Source organism: Pagrus major, chromosome 11, assembly GCF_040436345.1.
Source record: "Pagrus major chromosome 11, Pma_NU_1.0".
Lineage (NCBI taxonomy): Eukaryota > Metazoa > Chordata > Actinopteri > Spariformes > Sparidae > Pagrus > Pagrus major.
Genome location: NC_133225.1, coordinates 35,530,047 through 35,549,530, shown reverse-complemented (window position 1 = coordinate 35,549,530; position 19,484 = coordinate 35,530,047). Strand labels below are relative to the sequence as shown.

The 19,484-nt window shown below is 42.5% G+C and overlaps 1 protein-coding gene across 2 annotated transcripts in view; it reads right to left on the bottom strand.

The window, feature by feature from the left end:
- LOC141004670 (CMP-N-acetylneuraminate-beta-1,4-galactoside alpha-2,3-sialyltransferase-like) overlaps positions 1-19,484 on the bottom strand; it is a 161,698-nt gene that overhangs the window by 88,350 nt on the left and 53,864 nt on the right. For both annotated transcript variants that reach the window (XM_073476323.1, XM_073476324.1), the window contains exon 5: positions 6,565-6,659. In XM_073476323.1, coding sequence (XP_073332424.1) covers positions 6,565-6,659 — 95 coding nt within the window. The remainder of the gene's footprint in view (positions 1-6,564; positions 6,660-19,484) is intronic.

Here is a 19,484-nt window from a genome sequence, read left to right as displayed (position 1 = left end):
CACAGGGAGTGATGTGTGCCAGACATTGTACAGAAACCACACATTCTGCCTGCTGGAAGCCAACTGAGAGACAGGTTATGTCACAATTATGTCCCTGATCTGGGAATAAAAACCTTGTTGCCGTTGTCATTATGATCTGTCAAAAGTCTGCACTAGACTGATGAAATAGCAACATCACACCATAAATCCATTCAAGCATCTCTGGGATCTAATTGTTCCAAATAAACAATAGAAATGAATGCAGCCCAGTGCTCCAAAATCGAATATCATCATCTACTCTATCGGGGGAAAGGGTGAGTCTGATTGGGGTACACCTGCTCATTCTCACAAGCAGTGGGCTTCTACAAACACTAGCCCTTTTCACGGATATGGCATTATTGCCACAAAGAAGAGCACCCCTCTACGCAGGCATGAGAGACATGATGGTACACATCATGATGTTGACATCTGTGTTTTTTTTTAACGTGTTTCCATGTGTTAATCTAAACATGACATGTCCACCGACTGTTTATAATCATATGATGCAGATATAATCTGTTGTTATTGAAATCCTGACCCACCATATATTGTGGAAAGTGACAAAGTTACATTTTTTGCTCTAAATTATATAATAACATAATCACCATCAGTAAACAGCAGATCCTGTCGGGCTCTCACTCATGGGGAGGGATGCTGTTTTCTGGGGGAAAGTTCACTGAGGTCTCGGTCAGGAGAGCTCACCGTCGCAGTGATTTTTTTCAATACATGTTACCAGCGACAGTAACTACAACAACTCAATAGTGGAAGGAGACAAAGACATGGTGAGTTAAAGTTAGTTGCTCTAAATCACATCATATAACCACCGCCATTCAACAGCGGGAGCCGCCTGGCCCTGCTGCTGGGGACATAAGCTGTTTTTGGGGCAGAAATGTGACGAAGAGTCGGTAGAACAGACAGGAGGACAGACAGGATGACAAAGGCTTTTCCACGTATAACTGCTGTATTTCTTTCCTCATATAAGTTGCCAAAGACACTACCAGTTACCACATTACTGTTGTTTGGTCCTGTCACATTGCGTTGAGTGAAGGATCTGTTTAGCTGTCAGACTGTGAACACCATCAGACCGAAACACTCCCGTTCCACGCTGCTAGCTTTTCCATTCACACAGTGTAACGGTTTGATTAAATTGAAATCAATTATCAAAATCAAACCCCACAAAGGACACATGTGCTCAGAACACACATGCCCCTGAATACACTTCTCAAACACAAACACAGTGGTAAATAACAGCAGAGCAGATGAATAAAACACTCAATTTCAATAACTTCAACCACACCACCAATTCAAGTTAAAAAATAGTTATATTAGACAAACAAAAGAAAGAAATCAAAGTTAGGTTCAGTTCAGTCCACACTACAAAAATACTCCACTTCGGGATTTCCCATTAACCAGCGAAACTTAACTCAAAACAATGAAGTATTCCCAACCACGATTCAGTCAATCCATTAACAAAAAAATAAAATTAAATTAAACAAGGGATCACCAGACTTCCGCCGACTCATGGGTACCGTAGTGATTTGTTTGTTGTCGGGTCTCCAGAGACTGCTTTCTTTGAATTAATTGTTTCCGTTCACGATGACACTTGCGTTAATATCACGGACTTAACGCGGCACAAAATGCCTGGGCAGGCTGACGGAGTGGAGGACTTGTTTTTCTCCCTTACTTGCCAGTGTCAGACGCCATACTCACGCTTTGGCTCAACCTAGAAAAAAACATTGTTCCTGTTCCACCTGCTGTGCAGTGGGGTAGCAAGGTTTGAGGCGGGAGATGTGTACAATTTGTTTGTCTTCTCCAGTATCCTCCAGAACCACCTCCTAGTTAAGCGGCCCAACCTGCTGAATAATACGGTAGGGACCTTGCCACACAGAGCCAGTTTAGCAGTAAATGATTTCTCAGCCTTGGAAAAGGGAAGGGCATGCAGCCAGAATCGGGCTTGCTCTTCCAAAGCGACCTCTCTGCTATGCTTGTCATAGTTCCTTTTCTGTCGCTTATGGGCCAGAAAGGGGTTTTTAGTGACAAAAGCCTGAAGTTCCTCAAGCTGTGAGATCTTTGGATTGGCTGTTGAATCAGGAACAGCCTCTCTGGGCTGTAGCAATACATCCAGTGGTCCCTGTAGTGGCCAGTGAAGGTTGAGTTCAGCTGGGTTAACTCCTGTGGATTCCTGTACAGCAGAGTTCAAGGCAAACTCAGGAAGGTGTTTATCCCAGTGCTTATGACTGGAGCCAACATAGGAGGCTATCATGATCGGTTAATACGTTCTGTTAGATTTGTCTGAGGATGGTAGGCAGATGTAAGTTTGTGTGACACGTTCCTTGTTTTGCAGGTGGCTTGGAAGACGGAGGAGACAAATTGGGAGCCCCTATCAGAGAGTACGTGGTCTGGTATTGGCAAGAGATGGCCTCAGCCGTAGCTTTCCTTAAAGGAAAGAGCTCCACCCATCTTGAATAGTAATCCACAAACACAAGTAGATAGAGATTTCTGCTGGAGCTCCTGGGGAAGGGACCCATCAAATCCATCCCCAACATTTCCCAGGGGCGGCATACCACTGTCTGTTGCAGTTTTCCTGCTGGCTTATGGCTTTCAGGTTTATAAAGTTGACAGACTTGGCAATTTGTCACAAGCTGTTTGACATAGGTCTTGTATCTTCCAATGGCCGGCAAGAGGGTCTTGATGGAATGATGTCAGAAGCTGTGATCGAAGGCTCTCAGGTATATATCTGGTACATGGTTTTATAAGGCAACTTCACAACCCGGTAGATTAAATCCTCAACAATTTTATAAGTAGTATTTGTGTTCACCTGTATTTCACCCTTCTCTACAATGTCTTGGTAGAAGGTTTGACTTTTAGGGTCTTTCTGCTTGGCATTCCACACTACTTCAGTGGAGATGGGTAGATCCATTGAGGTCTCCGGCATGGCAGACACAATGGTGGCACAATTGGGACCGTGAGTAGACTCATGACAGTCACTCGGAGCTCTAGACAGGGCATCTCGAACTGTTTTATATCTGCCCTTTCTGTACTCCATAGTGAAGGTGAACTCCTGGAGCCTGAGAGCCCACCTGATCAGTCAGGTACTGGGTTTGGTGGTTTTGGTGGTCCGTTACCACCTTAAAAAGGCATCCCTCGAGGTAAACTCTTCACTTCTCCACAGCCCAAACCACAGCCGGGCACTCAAGTTCCATAGCAGAGTAGTTTCTCTCAGCTGGGTTAAGACTACGGCTACTATAAGCCAGGACTTCTTCATTGCCTGGATCTGTTCCTTGAACCAATACCGTGCCCAGGATTGAAGTCTGGATGTCCCAAGACAGGAGGATTCATCAAGTGCTTTTTAAGAGTGTCGAAGGCGGTTTGGCATTCAGGTGACCAACAGGACTAAGCTTCCTTTCTCTTCAGGGCATTGAGAGGCTCTGCAGTTCATGAAAATTTTGGCACAAACCGATGGTACCATCCCGCCATGCCCATGAACCGCTCAAGAGACTTTCTGTTGGTGGGCAATGGGAAATTTTGGACAGCCTGCGTCTTCTCTGGATCCACCTGAACCCCATCTGAAGATACAACATGTCCAAGGAATGTCAGGGAGGTATGGAAGAATTAACTTTTCTTCATTCACATTCACAGTGAGGCCTGCCTGCCTGAGCTTGTCCGTGATGGCTTGGACATCCTTGAAATGCTGCTGCCAGGAGCCAGAATAGATGATTATATCATCCAAGTACACAAAACTAGTGCACCCTTTAAGTTTTCCTAAGACCATATCCATGAGCCTTTGGAAGGTGGCAGGGGCATTTTTAAAGCCAAAGGGCATTACCTTGAACTGGTATAGACCGTATGGACACATGAAAGCAGTCTTAGCTTGGGAATCTGGATCCATCTTCCTCTTGTTAAGATCCAGAGCATAGAACACTGTGGCTCCAGCAAGGGACTCAATGATTTCCTGGATGGTAGGGATGGGATAAGCATCTGTATGTGTCTTGGCATTGGGTTTTCTGTAATCCACACAGAATCTGGGTTTTCCACTTTTTCTAGGAACGATCACCACTGGGAAAGCCCATGCTAAAGATGAAGGCTCTATCACATTGCTTTCCAACATTTCGTCCAGAAGCTCCTTTTGTTTTGGTGGTGAATGACGGTAAGGTTTCTGTTTTATCAGCATATCATCAGTCAGAAATATTTGGTGTTTGAGCAAACCAGTGCATCCCACTTTGGTGGTACAGACATCATTATTGTATTACAGCATCTTTCTAAGCCTCTCTTTAATTTCTCCTTCCAGGTGTGAGCCTTGAGCTGCCTTTTCCAATAGGTCTGACACTTTTGGTGAAGGAGGTTGTGTGGACCAAGGCACATTTGCCAAGTAGAGAGCAACATGGTTGCTAGGCTAGGATACCACCTCCAGTGGATGAGAGGTGGAACGAAACTGTCCCCCCTCTCCGCATCTGTAACTTTCACATGGATGGCGAGGCGTAGTATCAGTGCATGATTCCTGCCTTGAAAGGGCAGTGTGAATGGTGCTACTGAATCATGTTGTTTCCTGGAGACTGAAAAAACCTTGTTTTCACCAAGCTCTCCAGTTCAATTCAGTTTGTTTTTTGCATTTCCGTAGTCAAAGTTTGCACATGGTAACAAACATTCTGCTCCATTCAGTCCTGTTGTTTTGTTACCCTTCTGCTGAGGTACTCACATGTCCACCTGTGGGTCTCGGGCAGTCGTTACATTGAAAAACTAAAATCTGTTTTGGTTGAAATTATGCATTTTCAGTTTACATAAACGCTCATAAATCATAAGTACTATGATAAAGCTATTATAACCAAAAACCTCTCCTCCTTTCTTTCTCTGTTTTTAAACCGTTAGTCACTTCAAACCTTTGGGTTTCATTCACAATTCAAAACTCCCTCTATCTCACAAGCACAGACAGTGCATACTACAACAATTTAACACTGATTTGAATTAAAATTTTTCAACATGTTAAAACTAGAATGGCGGTAAACTGCTGGCCAGCCAGCTGAAAGCCCGAGAAGCGGCTCGCCAAATTGGGGGGATTCAAGATAAAAATGGAAATCTGGTCACCAATCATAAACAAATCACCAATGTGTTTAAGGAGTTCTATGAGGGGCTCTATAGGTCTGAGGGCCAGATGGATGTAAAAAAAGGAAGAGCTTTTTTTGAAAATTTAAATCTTCCTAAACTTTCAGAGGAAAACATGAGGGATCTTGAGCAACCACTACTATAGGACTAAAAGCTTTGTCGGAAAGGGATTTAGGGGTAATGTATGAAGGTAAGGAATGGAATATATTTTTCTGATTTTTAAAAAAAAAATTATTTATCTTATTTATTTATTTATTTCCCTTTTGTTTGTACTTCAAACACGTATGCCAATGTCTTACTAGTTTTGTTTTTGTTTTTATTTATTTGTACCTGTTGATGTTGTGTTTTTAGTTTGAGGTTTGTGTCGATATTTGTTTTCATTTGTAAATGCATGTTTGGAAAACACAGATGACGGCCTTTTGTAATGCCTGTGGAGGAAACAATAAAAACCATAATTGAAAAAAAACAAAAAAACTAACTAGAATGGCACTCAGTAGAGCACATACCTCCACCCAAGGTCCAACAGTCCCTTTTCATTCAGTCAAGCCTAACCCAACATCAAATTAACATTTAAATCTGCTAGAATAGGATTTTTATTTGGATCTGCATCAAACTGTACTCACTCATAAATATCAGCCACCTAAATATGTCAGAATGTTTTCATCAAGGTCCATGTATTATTCCCTGAGAAATTAATGAAAAATGTTGAAAAACACCCTGTGTCACAATGTTAAAGACAGTGAGAAGAAATTCCTGGATCAAAAGTGAATGGAGTCTATTCTGGGCTGAGACCCATCCTCCATCCAAGTTCTGGATAAAATCTGTTCAGTAGTTTTTGTGTAATCCTGCTGAGCTCAAATCCTCAGGTGGTCCAGTCCTAGATACCAACATCATGAAAATTCATGCATGTGGTGTGTTTTAAAGTGCTTCTCAATTAGACAAAACAAACATCTGAATACTCGCAATCTGCTTGGACCCCAATTCTTGTGGCTATATTGTATTTTCTTGTATTGTTGTCTCTTCTATAAACCTCTGAAAGTCAGAATCAAATAGCTGTACTGCAGCTTCATACAGTGCATGGTATGCATAGGAACACAGAAGTTAGAGTTGAGACAAGTATAGTGCCAAAGGAAAGGGCTGTCTGACAGCAAGGTAAAGCAGTGACAATTTAAATATAGTGTACACTTAAACTGATATTGATTATCTTAAGGTGACCTTTATTTAGATGGCTGGCTAAAACACGTGTCATTGCTGACCCTGTCCACAGCAGTACATTGCTGTTTCACCGGTAGTACTGCTGCTTCTCCAAACTGGTGGCATATCGACTGCAGATAACACTGACTACTTCACACACCCTGCTTTAAAAAATCCAAACTATCCCTTTAACTGGTGAGAAAAGCAGATCTGTATTACTTAAGCTGCAAAGACAAGAATGTGAAATCGTACCTTGTGATTTTACACCAAACGGAGGCAGGCAATCACCGATCTTGGAGAATCGTTTGTAATTTGGATCAAGGAACATCGGTGCCAGTTTGGTGAACCTGTTGATATAAAAGACAACATGTTACAACAAGTGAGAACAAAGAAGCGGTATTCCTCAATGCAATATCTGTCCCAGACCCGTACGGCCCTGATGTGTGGAGATGCACTGATTAACGGCAGAATGCTTAAGAGGATTTAAAGCATCGTGTTTCCTGCTAATCCAGTCTGTCTGAATTTATGTTCACCAAAACAAACTCAGAGACAAGTGTCAGGGAGAGGACAGAGCAGGAAATTTTACACAGTCAGACTAGGCACATATCCAATCTGATCGATTGGCCAAAAAGCAGCCATAAGGAAGCAGTTTATGCCTTGCTTAAGGGCGCTTCAATGTGGTTACTGCAAGGCAGGAAAGAATGGACCTTTCACTTTCTCATCAAAACTTGTTCTGGTGGTCCGGAACTCAACCAGTACCCTTCTACAGACAAAGATCGTGTCCCTGATGTGGCACGCCACAACTACCACATGAGCTAACTCATCCGTGTACAGAGATAACACTGTTAAAAACAAAAATGAAAAACAAAGAGGTGATTGCTATGGTTGCCAGATGAAAATAAAAACCTGTTCTGAAATGGATGTGTCTTGCTTCTTCATCATAGGCCTGGGCAATAAAACAGTCTTGGTATTCCTAGATGTCCTTTGGAAATGAATGAATGAATGAATGAATCTTTATTGTCATTATACAGGGTGTACAATGAAACTTCGTTCGACTATTCTCGGTAAAAGACAAAATAAGTTAGACAAAATAAAATATATAAAAAATATTTTAAAAATATAAAAGGCACACATGGAGATCAACAAAACAAGACAAGAGCAGCAGTATGTATAAAAGAAAGAAAGTGTCTGTGTGAAAAGAGGAAAAATAAGGAGCAGAACCAACAGGAACGTTGAAATTTTTTTTCATCTCTCTGCTCTCTTTGGTTTGTGTGTGTCGCTGCCTGTTTACATGAGGACTGTGCTCCTCACACACAGACAGTGGACAGCAGTGTAACCTCAGAGCACAGCCCACAGTGGATGGACTGAGACAGACTTCATCTGTACAGGATATTTCATTGATGGGCAGCAGTGCTCATTATCCATGTGTGCAACGAACAGTATGATCAATTAAACATTTGTTGAAGAAGCAGAACGCGTTATTCCCACATCTGAGCAAATTGTTAACTTAAAAGGTAACATGACGTCAATTATATGGAAGCGGTTTGGATAATTCAGAAGCGACGAAGCACAGGTTAAGATGGTCTGTAAAACATGCAGTCGGTCAGTGCCAAACAAGACAGGAAACACAACAAATCAATTCCATTACCATCCCAGAAACCACACCATTACTTTAATGAGTTACAAGGCAGGCTAACTTGTATTGTTTAGTTATGGTAGGTAAAGTATGTTTACAAGGTTAAATGTCTATGTAGAGATGTCCATCCATGTTGAATAGATGTTTTGTTTTTCTATCTCTGTATCTGTATTTGGATCGAAGACTGGAAATGAGCAAGGTTTATACCAAAAGTCACATAATTTTCTCTTGATCACACAGTCACCTGGGGTAAGGAAGCTTAACTAACGATCCATTTCTATTACAGACTAATTGATTGAATAAACTCACATGTAGTACTGTGTTGTTGTTATTTGTGACTTGAGGACATTGAAAACGTTCCAGTTGTCTGCAACAAAAGTGGCAACAATAATACCACTTGGAAACACTAGGGGGAAAGTTGTCCATTGCCACTTTAAGTCAAAACATTGACAAACATACTGTCTGATATATCCATATAACGTGCAACAGGGTGCTAGAGCATGGATACATTTTGAAACATCTTTTATACAGATGTATGGAGTGGTAGCAATAATAGGTATATAAAGAGGTATGTAAACAATATAATAAGAAATGTAAAAATGATTTACTCTGCATTAGTCTGGCTGGTTACTATCTACAGCACAGTTATAATGGTGTGAGCAAACAAAAACAACTCAGTTATGTGTATTCGGTTAGTTTGTTAAAACATGTAATGCTCTATTATATCATCACATCTGTCTGTTGGAGGATTAGACTTTAATGAATGTAGACACAGTTGAACTTCTTGTTGAAGTACAACTGGACACGTACTGTATGTATGTATGTATGTATATGTGTGTATGCGTGTATGCATGTCAACATACCCAGGTAAGAAATTACAATATAACATGAATTCAGGACAAAATACAAATGTATCATGATGCCATTGAATGTCCTCAGACTTCCTCGGCCACCCCACATCCCATGTGATAAAGAGTTATTTATTTTAAAAAACTGTTAAATACAGGAGCAAAAATCTGAAAATGGGCAGTAACTAAAAAGAGGAAATACAAACTGGGTACTTTTAAAGAGAGAATACCACACCAAAGGATTGCAGGAGCTAAATTGTTTTGAAGACTGGAGAGCAACTGAGTACGTGCTCAGTCAGAACACTGAAAACTGTAAACTGCTAATGAGTTTTTGACAGGACCAACCCCATTCATTATATTTTTGAAACAATCTACAAATGAAAAAGTCTCCCTTTTAGAAGAAATACTTAGTTAATTAATCAGATAATGCATTAACTCCTTGTCAAAACCATTTAGTAGTTTCTACTTTGAAAAGTGTAGGAAAAATACACATGCTCTTAATGCTTACATAATCTGTGTACAATTTTGAAAAATGAGAGGTACAAAAGGTAGCATGTACATAAACCCAAAAAGGAATTTGCTGTGGGCGAATTGAAACGGTCGGAGGGAAAAGTGTTTCTTTAACCGAGTCAAGCCCTGCAGCTTTGGCAGCTTGTTTCTTTTCATGTGTAATATCACATAATGAATGGCAAATGTGCTTTGATTTGGCAAAACAAAGCAGCTGCTAATCAGTGAATGTTGGAAGGTCTACAAAATAATTGAAAGAAAAACTTTCCTGAAAACACTTAAACACAATTTAGAAATCAGCTACTAATGATGCATCTTGCCTTTCTGTCTCCATATTGTTTCAGTGTCTGATGGAGTGTTCAGATGTATTTGTCCTGCTTGAAAACCTACACTATGTTCTGGCCCTGTGATTTGAAGTTTCTTAAGATGCAATGTACATGATGTAAGTGACAAAAGAATGGAAGCAAACAATAATTACAATCTTAAAGGTGTTATTTTGTAAAATATGGACATAATTCGTGAACAGCTCAAAAAACATTGGGGGCAGCACATCACAACTGCTGCTCCTTCCTAGTTATCGTTGGCTGTAGCTAGCTACCGTAGCTATTTAAAAAAACTCATGGCTCTGTTAGCCGTGGAGCCAGTCAAGCTAGAGTTTGCCTTGACCATGACTTCGGAATCACAAGGGGAGTCACCATGGGCAACAGTGCTCACCTCAACTGGGGTTTAGCAGCGTGAGAGTGAACAAGTCTGAACAGCAGCCTGGGACTGAATACAGCCTCTGAGAGCGTCTGGGGTCAGTTTGAAGACAGGGGACACAATACGGAGGTGATTTACAGCAGCCCTGAGCAGAACTATGACTCCGGGGATGAGAAGACAGGGCAGGCAGGGACAGGAGAGGCATGAGGCGACAGAGAAGTGAGAGAGAGAGTCGGACATCAGCAGCGGATGATAAATTAAGACTGTTTCAATGAGTTTCATTTAGTTTACATCTGAACATAGTCTGAATGTAAACAAGGCAATTTAGCTTATCTTAGTTCAGTAAAAGAGAGACACTTGAATTCAGAAAGTGTACGAGACATAGCCTGTTTATTGGCATTTAATTTTAAAAAGCAAATGGATCACAATAACATTTAATATTCACAATTAAAAGATACAGATTATGAATTTGTAAGGGCATGTAGAGAAAAAATAAACTGAGACACCGCCCGTCTGGTCCCAATATGTCAACACCACATGAAGCAGCTAATATTTTCCCTTGCAGTGACAGCGGAGGGCATGAAAATGCCATGGCCATTGTGCACAATAAAAAATATGAACAGACCATTTACAAGACATTAAACTGAACTCAACGGACCTGCTGTTGTCAAGAGGAACTCAAACCTTATTTCTGGTCCACAAGGACTTAAATTCCCACAGAGGCGACTGCCATTATTGAGTCTTGCCTCCGATAGATGACCGATGAGGCTTACCACTTAAAAGTGTTAATTTTTTGTTCACAATATAACATAGTGTTGTGATGTTTTGATTGCTGTAGATGACTTCTTGTGGCCATTATAATTTAGTTAAGAACCCCCGCTCTGCTGCCACACTCAGCCAGAGTTTGAAAGACAGCAAGCTTAAATAGTGGCAGTGGCAGGTAAGTGGCAGATGCCCCGAACAGCAGCTGCCATGGCAGGGTAGTGACAGCTGCTGCCACTATTTGAGCTACAGTGCTGCTTTAAAGTTTGTGAACCCTCCAGACACGGTCACTGTTTTTGTAAAAAAACATTAAAATAACCTTATTAAAGATACATTAAAATCCCAATTTGTAAAGCACACCTTTAAAATAATGGACACACACACAAAAAGAGATATTTAATTCAACAAAAGTGGTTTATTTCACAAAAACTGAAAATTTAACGTGCAAAAGTATGTGAACCCTTTTATTTAGTAGCTTGTGGCTCCTCCTTTTGCAGCCATTACTTCAACCAAACGTCTTCTGTAACCACTAACCAGTCTCTCGCATCTGCTTATGGGGATTTTTGCCCACTCCTCCTTGCAGAACTCAGCCAGTTGAGAGAGGTTGGAGGGACATCTGGCATGTACCAACTTCTTCAGGTCTCGCCACAACATTTCAATTGGATTAAGGTCCGGTCTTTGACTGGGCCAATCCAGAGTACGAATCCCCTTATTTGAAGCTATTCCTTTGTAGTTTTGCTGGAATGCTTTGGGCTATTGTCTTGTTGCATAATCCATTTTCGTCCCAGCTTCAACTCCCTGACTGATGGCAGGAAATTCTGGTCAAGAATTTGTTGATAGGCCTGAAAATTCATGGTTCCCTGGATAATATGGAGTCGTCCAGGTCCAGAAGCAGAAAAGCAGCCCCAGACCTTCCAGCACCATGCTTCACTGTTGGGAGGAGGTTCTTTTCTTGATATGCAGTGTTGGCTTTTTTCCAAACATGGTGGTTTTGATTGTGACCAAATAATTCTATTTTGGACTCATCTGTCCACTCATCTGTATGCTACCAGAGAGGTCTGCAACTCTCTAGAGGGGATGTGTGGGTTGGCCTTTACCTGATTTATTATTTTTCTGGTGCTTCTGGGTGATAGTTTTAGTGGGCGTCCACTTCTAGGCAGAGTTGCTGTCATGTTGAAGGCCCTCCATTTGTAAATGATTTGTCTTACAGTGGATGGATGGAGCTGGAATTTTTTGAAGATGGTCTTATAGCCCTCCCCAGACTGATGGGCTATCACTACCCTCTTCCTCATGTCCTCAGATATCTCCTTTCCTCTCAGCATTGTTGATCTGTATGGAACTACAGTGGTTTGGTTGGTTTCCTCTCTTTTAGTTAGTGCTGGCCAAACTCTTTCCCAAAGATGTCTCATTTCATTGGTCTGCTTAAATGATTAGTTAAGCACCCAAATGTGTTTCACCTGAGTCTGTTACCTGCTTGACTTTACCAATGCAGCTGGGGGTGCACTTACATTTTTTCAACATACACTAATTCCATGTTTCATGTAGTTTTGGGGCTACTTAAACAAGTGCCAATAAATAAGTACATACAATTGATAAACATAAATCTGACATTTCATATTTAAAAACTGGTGATAATAAAATAAGAAAATCATGGCAAAACAACAGAAACATCTAAACTGCTCAAGGGGTTCACATACTTTCAAGCAGCACTGTATATGTCCCACACTTCAACCCGTAAAGCAATGTTATAAGAACAAACAACAGTAATGTGGTAGTAGGTGGTGTCTTTGGCGACTTGTATGAGAGACAACTGCCAAAAATATACACCAATCAGCCACAACATTAAAACCACTGACAGGTGATGTGATTAACATTGATCATTTTGTTACAATGTTGGGGAACCTTTGGTCCTGGCATTCACGTGGATGCCACTTGACACATACCACCCATCCGAACACCATTGTAAACCAAAAAAAACCCCACAAACAACAGAAGGACGATGTTCCCCTGCCACACCACAAAAACTGCTCAGGAATGACACAAGGAATGTGGAAAAACAGCCCAAGGCATTGATCCAATCTCCAAAACCCCCAGACATGCAGGAACAAGTCTGATCCATGGAGGCCCCACCCCCCAGTATACTGGACCCAAGAATCCACTGTCAATATCTCGAAGCCAGATGCCACAGGGCACCCCCAGAAGTCTTGTGTCTCTGTCTCAATGGGTCAGAGCTGTTTTGGTAACACAAGGGGAGCCTGCGCAATATAAAACGTGCTTTTAATGTTGTGGCTGATTGGTGTATGTAAAAAAGTCCCCGTCACCCTGTCTGTCCTACCAACTCTTTGTCACACTTGTCCAGAAAACAGCACATGTCCCCGGCAGAGAGATCCAGGCATCTCCCACTGTCAATTGACCATGATTGTGACATGATTTTGAGCAAAAAACTTTGACTAACACATCTTTGTGCCTTTCATGCTTGTGTTGTTGTAGTTACTGTCTTTGGCAACTTATATAGAAACAATCACCAAATTTAATGTGGAAAAGTCAGGACCCGGTCGGTCTTCCCTACCGAAGTTTCAGTGAACTACTCCCCAGAAAACAGCATCCCTCTCCAGCAGTGAGGCTGGACATGGCCCACTATTTACTGATGGTGATTAGGCTATGTGATGTGATTTCAAGCAAAAAACTCGAACAGTGTCTCTTTGCACAAAGAAGGATCTCAATACAACACAATATAACAGCATTCATAAGATAATAAAGTCAGTGGAGAGTTTTATTTGATTTACAAGCAGAAACCGAGTGGAAACAAGCTAAAAGAAATCACAGATCTTAACTTTATAGTAATCATTGATGTCAACTTAACGTTTCTTCTGTTCGAAGGTCGGGATGTTTTAAAATACTGGGAATCCTTTTAAAATGACTGCACTATTGGATCTTCAAAAAAATTAAAAAACACCGATGCCATCGAATACTGATTTGGGATGTAGATTACAATGGCAATGATTGACGCTTAGAAGCATTTGATTCAGCCTAGTAATCTTATCAGTGTAGTTTTCCCCCCTAAAATCTGGTTCTAGGAGAGTGAAAAACAGGCTTTTAATGTGATTTTCAGTTGCATGTGCAGTCTTATTTATCATTCGTGGTCAGGCCTGGACTGGCTATCAAGAGCATCAGTAGAAATCCCAGCGGCCTGGCTAGCTGATCTACCCATGTCGGAATAGTATTAAAAATGTAAAATTAGATGGGTAATTCAAAGCTAAAACCATCATGGGGCAGCTACAGTCATTCACAACTGTAAACTGTCAGCGCCACACCTGCTTTTGGTGTGGTATGGTACTCTCTCTGTGGGTCATCAAAACAAATGTTTAGTCATGTCGGGGCCGAGCAGTGTGAAGAAAAAAAGGAGAGAGCAGGAGAAAGGGAGGAGGAGAGACAGAGAAAAGGTGGAGCTAAGAGTGCAGAAGAGAAGCTCTGGAGGAATATGTAGTTCAATTCTGCAAACTCAGATATGTTCACAATGGTTTTAGTGTTAAAAAATATATGTATACATGTGAGCAGCAGCATGTCATAATATCACAACAACCCATCTTGAGTTGGTTCTACATTTTATAAAACAAATCAACATCAACACTTGATCAAATTTCAGTGGCGGGGCTGATAGACAGACTGACCATCAGTCAGACATTACCCACCTTAAAGCTATGGCACACGCATGGCTGAAACTGTAGTAATCACACGTTAAAACATGATGGGTATTCAATTAAAATGCAGCTAATGAATTGATTTTCTTTGTGCAATTATTTTTGACTGTGATAAGAGATAAAAAAGAATAGAAGCAACAACATATTAGATACAGAGAGGTTAGGACAGATAAAAGTTGAGCTGATAGGTCAAGAGACTGCATATGAAGTATGAGGAGTTTATGAATGACTCCATCTCTGTTAGAGTGTCTGGCCGTCACCTGCTGTCAGCTGCAGCAGAGGAACAAACTGAGCAAAGACAGCAGAGTAAATAGGTCAAGAATGACCTGGGCATTTTGACCAGAAAAATCGTCCTGTATTGTTTTAACAAGTTACAATCTGGAATGTGAGCACACTTCATTAACGCTGCTGTCTAAAGGTCCTGGTGGGTTTGAGGGTTGCGTGTCTCTGATGCTCAGAGAGTAAGTGGGTAAGTGAACTAGCCTCTGATTTCTCACGCACTGGGACAACAGTGGAGCAGAAGAGGACAAAAATAGATCAACACAACACATAGGCCAATTCAGACCACTGGATCTTCTGACTCATTTTATATATAGCGCTGAAAGCATATAGGTGAAGGGTTTTCATGGTGTGGAGACTTTTTGGCCTTTAATAATTCACAGGCAGAAATGGGATCTTTCCTCTATCACACAACTCTGAGCTCAGAGAGGTTCTATAATATAGGTATGTTTGACTGAGAGAATACTTGATTTAGACCAGTTTCTAGGCACACAGTAGGTGGATTAGGTGGTTTACAGAGCACCACAAGCACCATGCCATCAAGCAAGGCAGGCAACTGACAACTACACAGCCTCTACCAGCTATAGATTTATCACAATATTTTGATATAAAACCTATAAAATTATTTTTATTTTGTAATTCATCTATTCATTATAATAACTTCTTCTTTTGTCATTGTGATGGAGAAGGATGTGCAACAAAGGTCCCTTGTCAGGTATCAACCCAGGGATGTTGCAATCACAATATGTGCTATGTGTCTCCAGGTAAAGTACAGTTAGAGACGTAACCCCTTAACGGACTGATGATCTTTTCGAAGATGATAATGCCACCATCCACAGGGCAGGAGGGCTCACTAAAGGTTTGATGAGGATGTGAATAATATGCTGTGACCTTCACAATCACCACATCTCAACACAACTGAACACCGGTGGGACCGACGTGTAATACAGTGCTCTCCACCACCGCCATAAAACACCAGATAAGGGAATATGTTTTGTTAGAATGGTGTTCATCCCTCCAGTAGAGTTCACACACTTGTTCTGTGATGGCCGTGGCCGGTTCCCCCAAGGTTTCCAGGTGTTTTCCTGTGTTTTTTCCTCTCCCTCATGTATCCAATGCTCCCCTCTCTCTCTCTCTCTCTCTCTCTCTCTCTCTCTCTCTCTCTCTCTCTCATGTTTGTCAGTGTGTGTCCTGGCATGGGTGTGGTTCTCCCTCCTGGCACAGCTCAGTGTGCACATCTTCCTGTAATTAGCTTATCATTCCACCCAGTCTGCACACCTGCCTCTCATCAAGTCATCAACCTGCAGAAAATCCAGTCCGACTTTCCGTCCACTCACCACCAGACACCAGTCTCATCCCAGTGGCAGCTACACTTCAGGCTCCTACTCTTTACATCTTGTGTTTTTGCCTCCTCATACTTTTTGCTCTAACTTGCATTCTCTTTGTTCCTCAGGATCATCATCATCAGCTCGTCAGTCTGCCAGCCAGCCATTCCCTGCCTGCCACGTTTCCTCATTGACCCCTGCTCACACCAGCCTCACTCCAACATTCGTCTCAGCCGCCCTGGTCTCCCTGGTCTTTTGCCATCAGCCTTCACCAAACCCTATTCAAAACATGTTGGTGGCCTTTATTGAGACACTTTAGGTCTTTTCTTCAGAGTTTGTCCATTAATTTGCCACTAACTATTCAAACGAAATGATGGCTTCCATTTATAATATAAGATATGACTTTATTGATCCCTCGCTGGGGAAATTCACTATCCAATATCAAGGCAAAGCTCTGCCTGCGCAGTGGTGGAAAGGATGAATGTAGCATCTCCCACAGGCATTCTGCAGGTTAACAGGTTCATTGGTAACAGGTGACAGTATCATGATTCAGTATTAAGGAGGCATCCTTGAAAGGCTCAGTCCTTCACAAGCAACGACGGGGAAAGCTCCAGCACTTTGTGAAACACATGATTGTATAAAAAATAATACTACATGGGCTCAGCAACACTTTGTAAAAGTTCGCAAATGATTGCATTCTGTTTTTATTTATGTTTTACACAGAATAACCAATGGTGGTTCCTCAGCAGTGATTGTTACGGACCCTCTAATAGAAAATGCTCGCAGAGAGGATGTAACATATTCAAAAGGACGCTCAGACAACAAATTATTGGTATAAACAAAGAGCGAGGCTTCCATTCAATCCCCATTAAATGCTGTCAGTAGCTGCAACACACCTGGACAGGTGTGTCTTCCTGAAAGAAACAGCCAAAAGGAAGAGAGGGTGCCAGAGAGCAACAGAGAGAGAGATTCCATGAGAAGAAGCTGCATCAAAAATGAGCTCCTGAATATATCTCAAACTTGGACCTAAAAAGTGGGACATTTTGCAAAAGAACCTTCAACTGAAGAAGGACTCTAAAGAAGAGGTAACAACATTAATCAGCAAAAAAGAAGAAAAAAATATCATCTTTGGATATATTTTTTAAATCAAAACAACTAGCTAACTGTAAACTAGCTAGCTGTCAACTGTGTAGCTTGCTGTCAACTGCTAACTAGGCTACTACCTGCCACTGTTACCAACATTTCCAAGGAGAAACTGTACTAAAGACGATAACAGAAGAGATATTCGATGAAGACAAGAAGAAGAAAAAAGAACAAACAAAAAAAAGTTGTGTTTAAAGGCTAGAAAAGCTAACAAAGTAAACAGTTAGCCTAGCCCCCTGTGGAGTAAACAAGTAGTCGCCATGGAAACCGGTCAGAAGGCAGCTCACAGAACAGAGAGCAGGGAGGTTGAATACCCTGCTAAATGTAAGAGTGCAGCAGCTAGGGAGAAACACAAGGAGAAGATACTACGTGAAAATCCAGAAGTCCTCTTCACTGACTACGCTCAACACAAAGAAAGAAGGAAGAAGAACAACCTCTTATTCTTCACTGATTCCATCTACATCTGGAAAGATACTCTGTGCAACAATTATGCGTACGTATCCAGTGAGGGCATCGGCTCAGGAGGCAGATTAAAGATCTGTAAAGACGAACACCTTGACAAGGATGACCCTCTGCTCACCATCACATACTACACCAAAGGAAAGATCATGATCCAGGGGAATGAAGCCAACCTGGAGTCCTTTGAAGAGGCTTTCTCCTTGTTAAAAGCTGAGGTGGACACCAAGAGGATCAATGTCCCCTCTGATAGTGAAGATGACAGCCCAACAGAGAACCCCACCACCTTATCCATCTCTGCCCCTCCCACACCTGCCAGCTCCAGCTCCAGCAGGGCCATACTCTCCTTTAGCTGGTTGGTGCAGCTAAAGGAGAGTATGGCACTGCTGGAGCTGGACTTTGCTGAATTCAAAGAGCTGACTCAGGCCAGGCTGTCTGACCACCAAGACAACACTGTGCAGCAGCTTCATGAGGAGATCCAGCAGCTCAAGAGAGACAACCAAGCCTTGGCATCTGACCTAAGAGGAAGTGTAGAGGCACTAAAACAGGACAACAGTGTGCTCCGTGCTCAGTTAGCCAAAGTGAAGGAGGATGCTGAGAATAGAGAAAGGAGCTTCACCAGGAAAGTCCAACACCTGACAGACCAACTCTCAGCAGTCCCCACAATGACAACTACAGAGACACAGACTCTCCCTGCCAGTGTCCCAAACCCCTGCCTTGTATCTGTCCCACCGTCTCTGCTCTGCACCCAGCCCAACAACACCCTGGCAACTCCTAATACACCCACACAGCCAGCTGCCAACAACCAGCTCTGCCCATCCCAGCTTCCCTCCACTCAGCCAGAAGAACAAGCTCCACAAGTGGTCCTGCTGGCTGACTCAAATAGGAAATTCCTGGACACAAACAAGCTTTTTCCTGGTAAAAAAGTGCTGTTGAAACGCTGCAGCACCACAGGCCAGGCAATGAAGCTGTTAAAAAAGGAGACCCTCAGAAGCCCTCAGTGCCTGGTGATCCACACAGGAACAAATGACCTGCACAGCGTCCGAATGCACACTGCTGAGGCAGTGAGGAAGATGGCGGAGCAGGCCAGTAAGGAATTCCCTGACACCCGCATTGTGATCTCTATCCTGCTACCTAGGACGGACACCCCTCCTCATGTCATCCATGACATCAATATGGAGATCAGAAGAGGATGTGCCACCTTACCAAACATCCACCTGGCCCTCCACCCAACCATTGGCACCTGGGACCTCTATGATAAACTCCATCTTCACAAAGAGAAGGTGAAGATCTTTGCAAAGACCCTCAAAGACACGGCCCTAGGAAGCAGTCCTTCCACCCCAGGATCATCCCCCCTGCTGTGAGGAGACACAACAGCTCAGCCTGGACCTCCCACTCCCTACACGCCCACCACCTCACCACTGTGAATCACAACCAGAGGAGGCTACTTTCCCCCTCCTCAGTCCCTGCCCACCATCCCCCTTTACAGCATCGGCAGCAGAACTATGTAGAAGCACCTGACCCTTCCCACCCACAGCAGCAGAGCTATGCAGCAGCACCTGCCCCTGGTCCCCCTCCCCATCTACTATAGCGGAGCTAAGCAGCAGCACCTGCCCCTGGTCCCCCTCCCCACCCACAGCAGCGGAGCTATGCTGCAGCTGTAGCCCAGCCTACTGCCACAGTCCCTCCCCCTGCTACCTCTGAGCTGGGATACATCAGGGAGATGCTGCACACCCTGTGTACCCGGCTTCTGTCCAGCTTAGATAGACATACTCAGAACACTTTCCCATTTGAGTAACAGAACAACATGGAAATA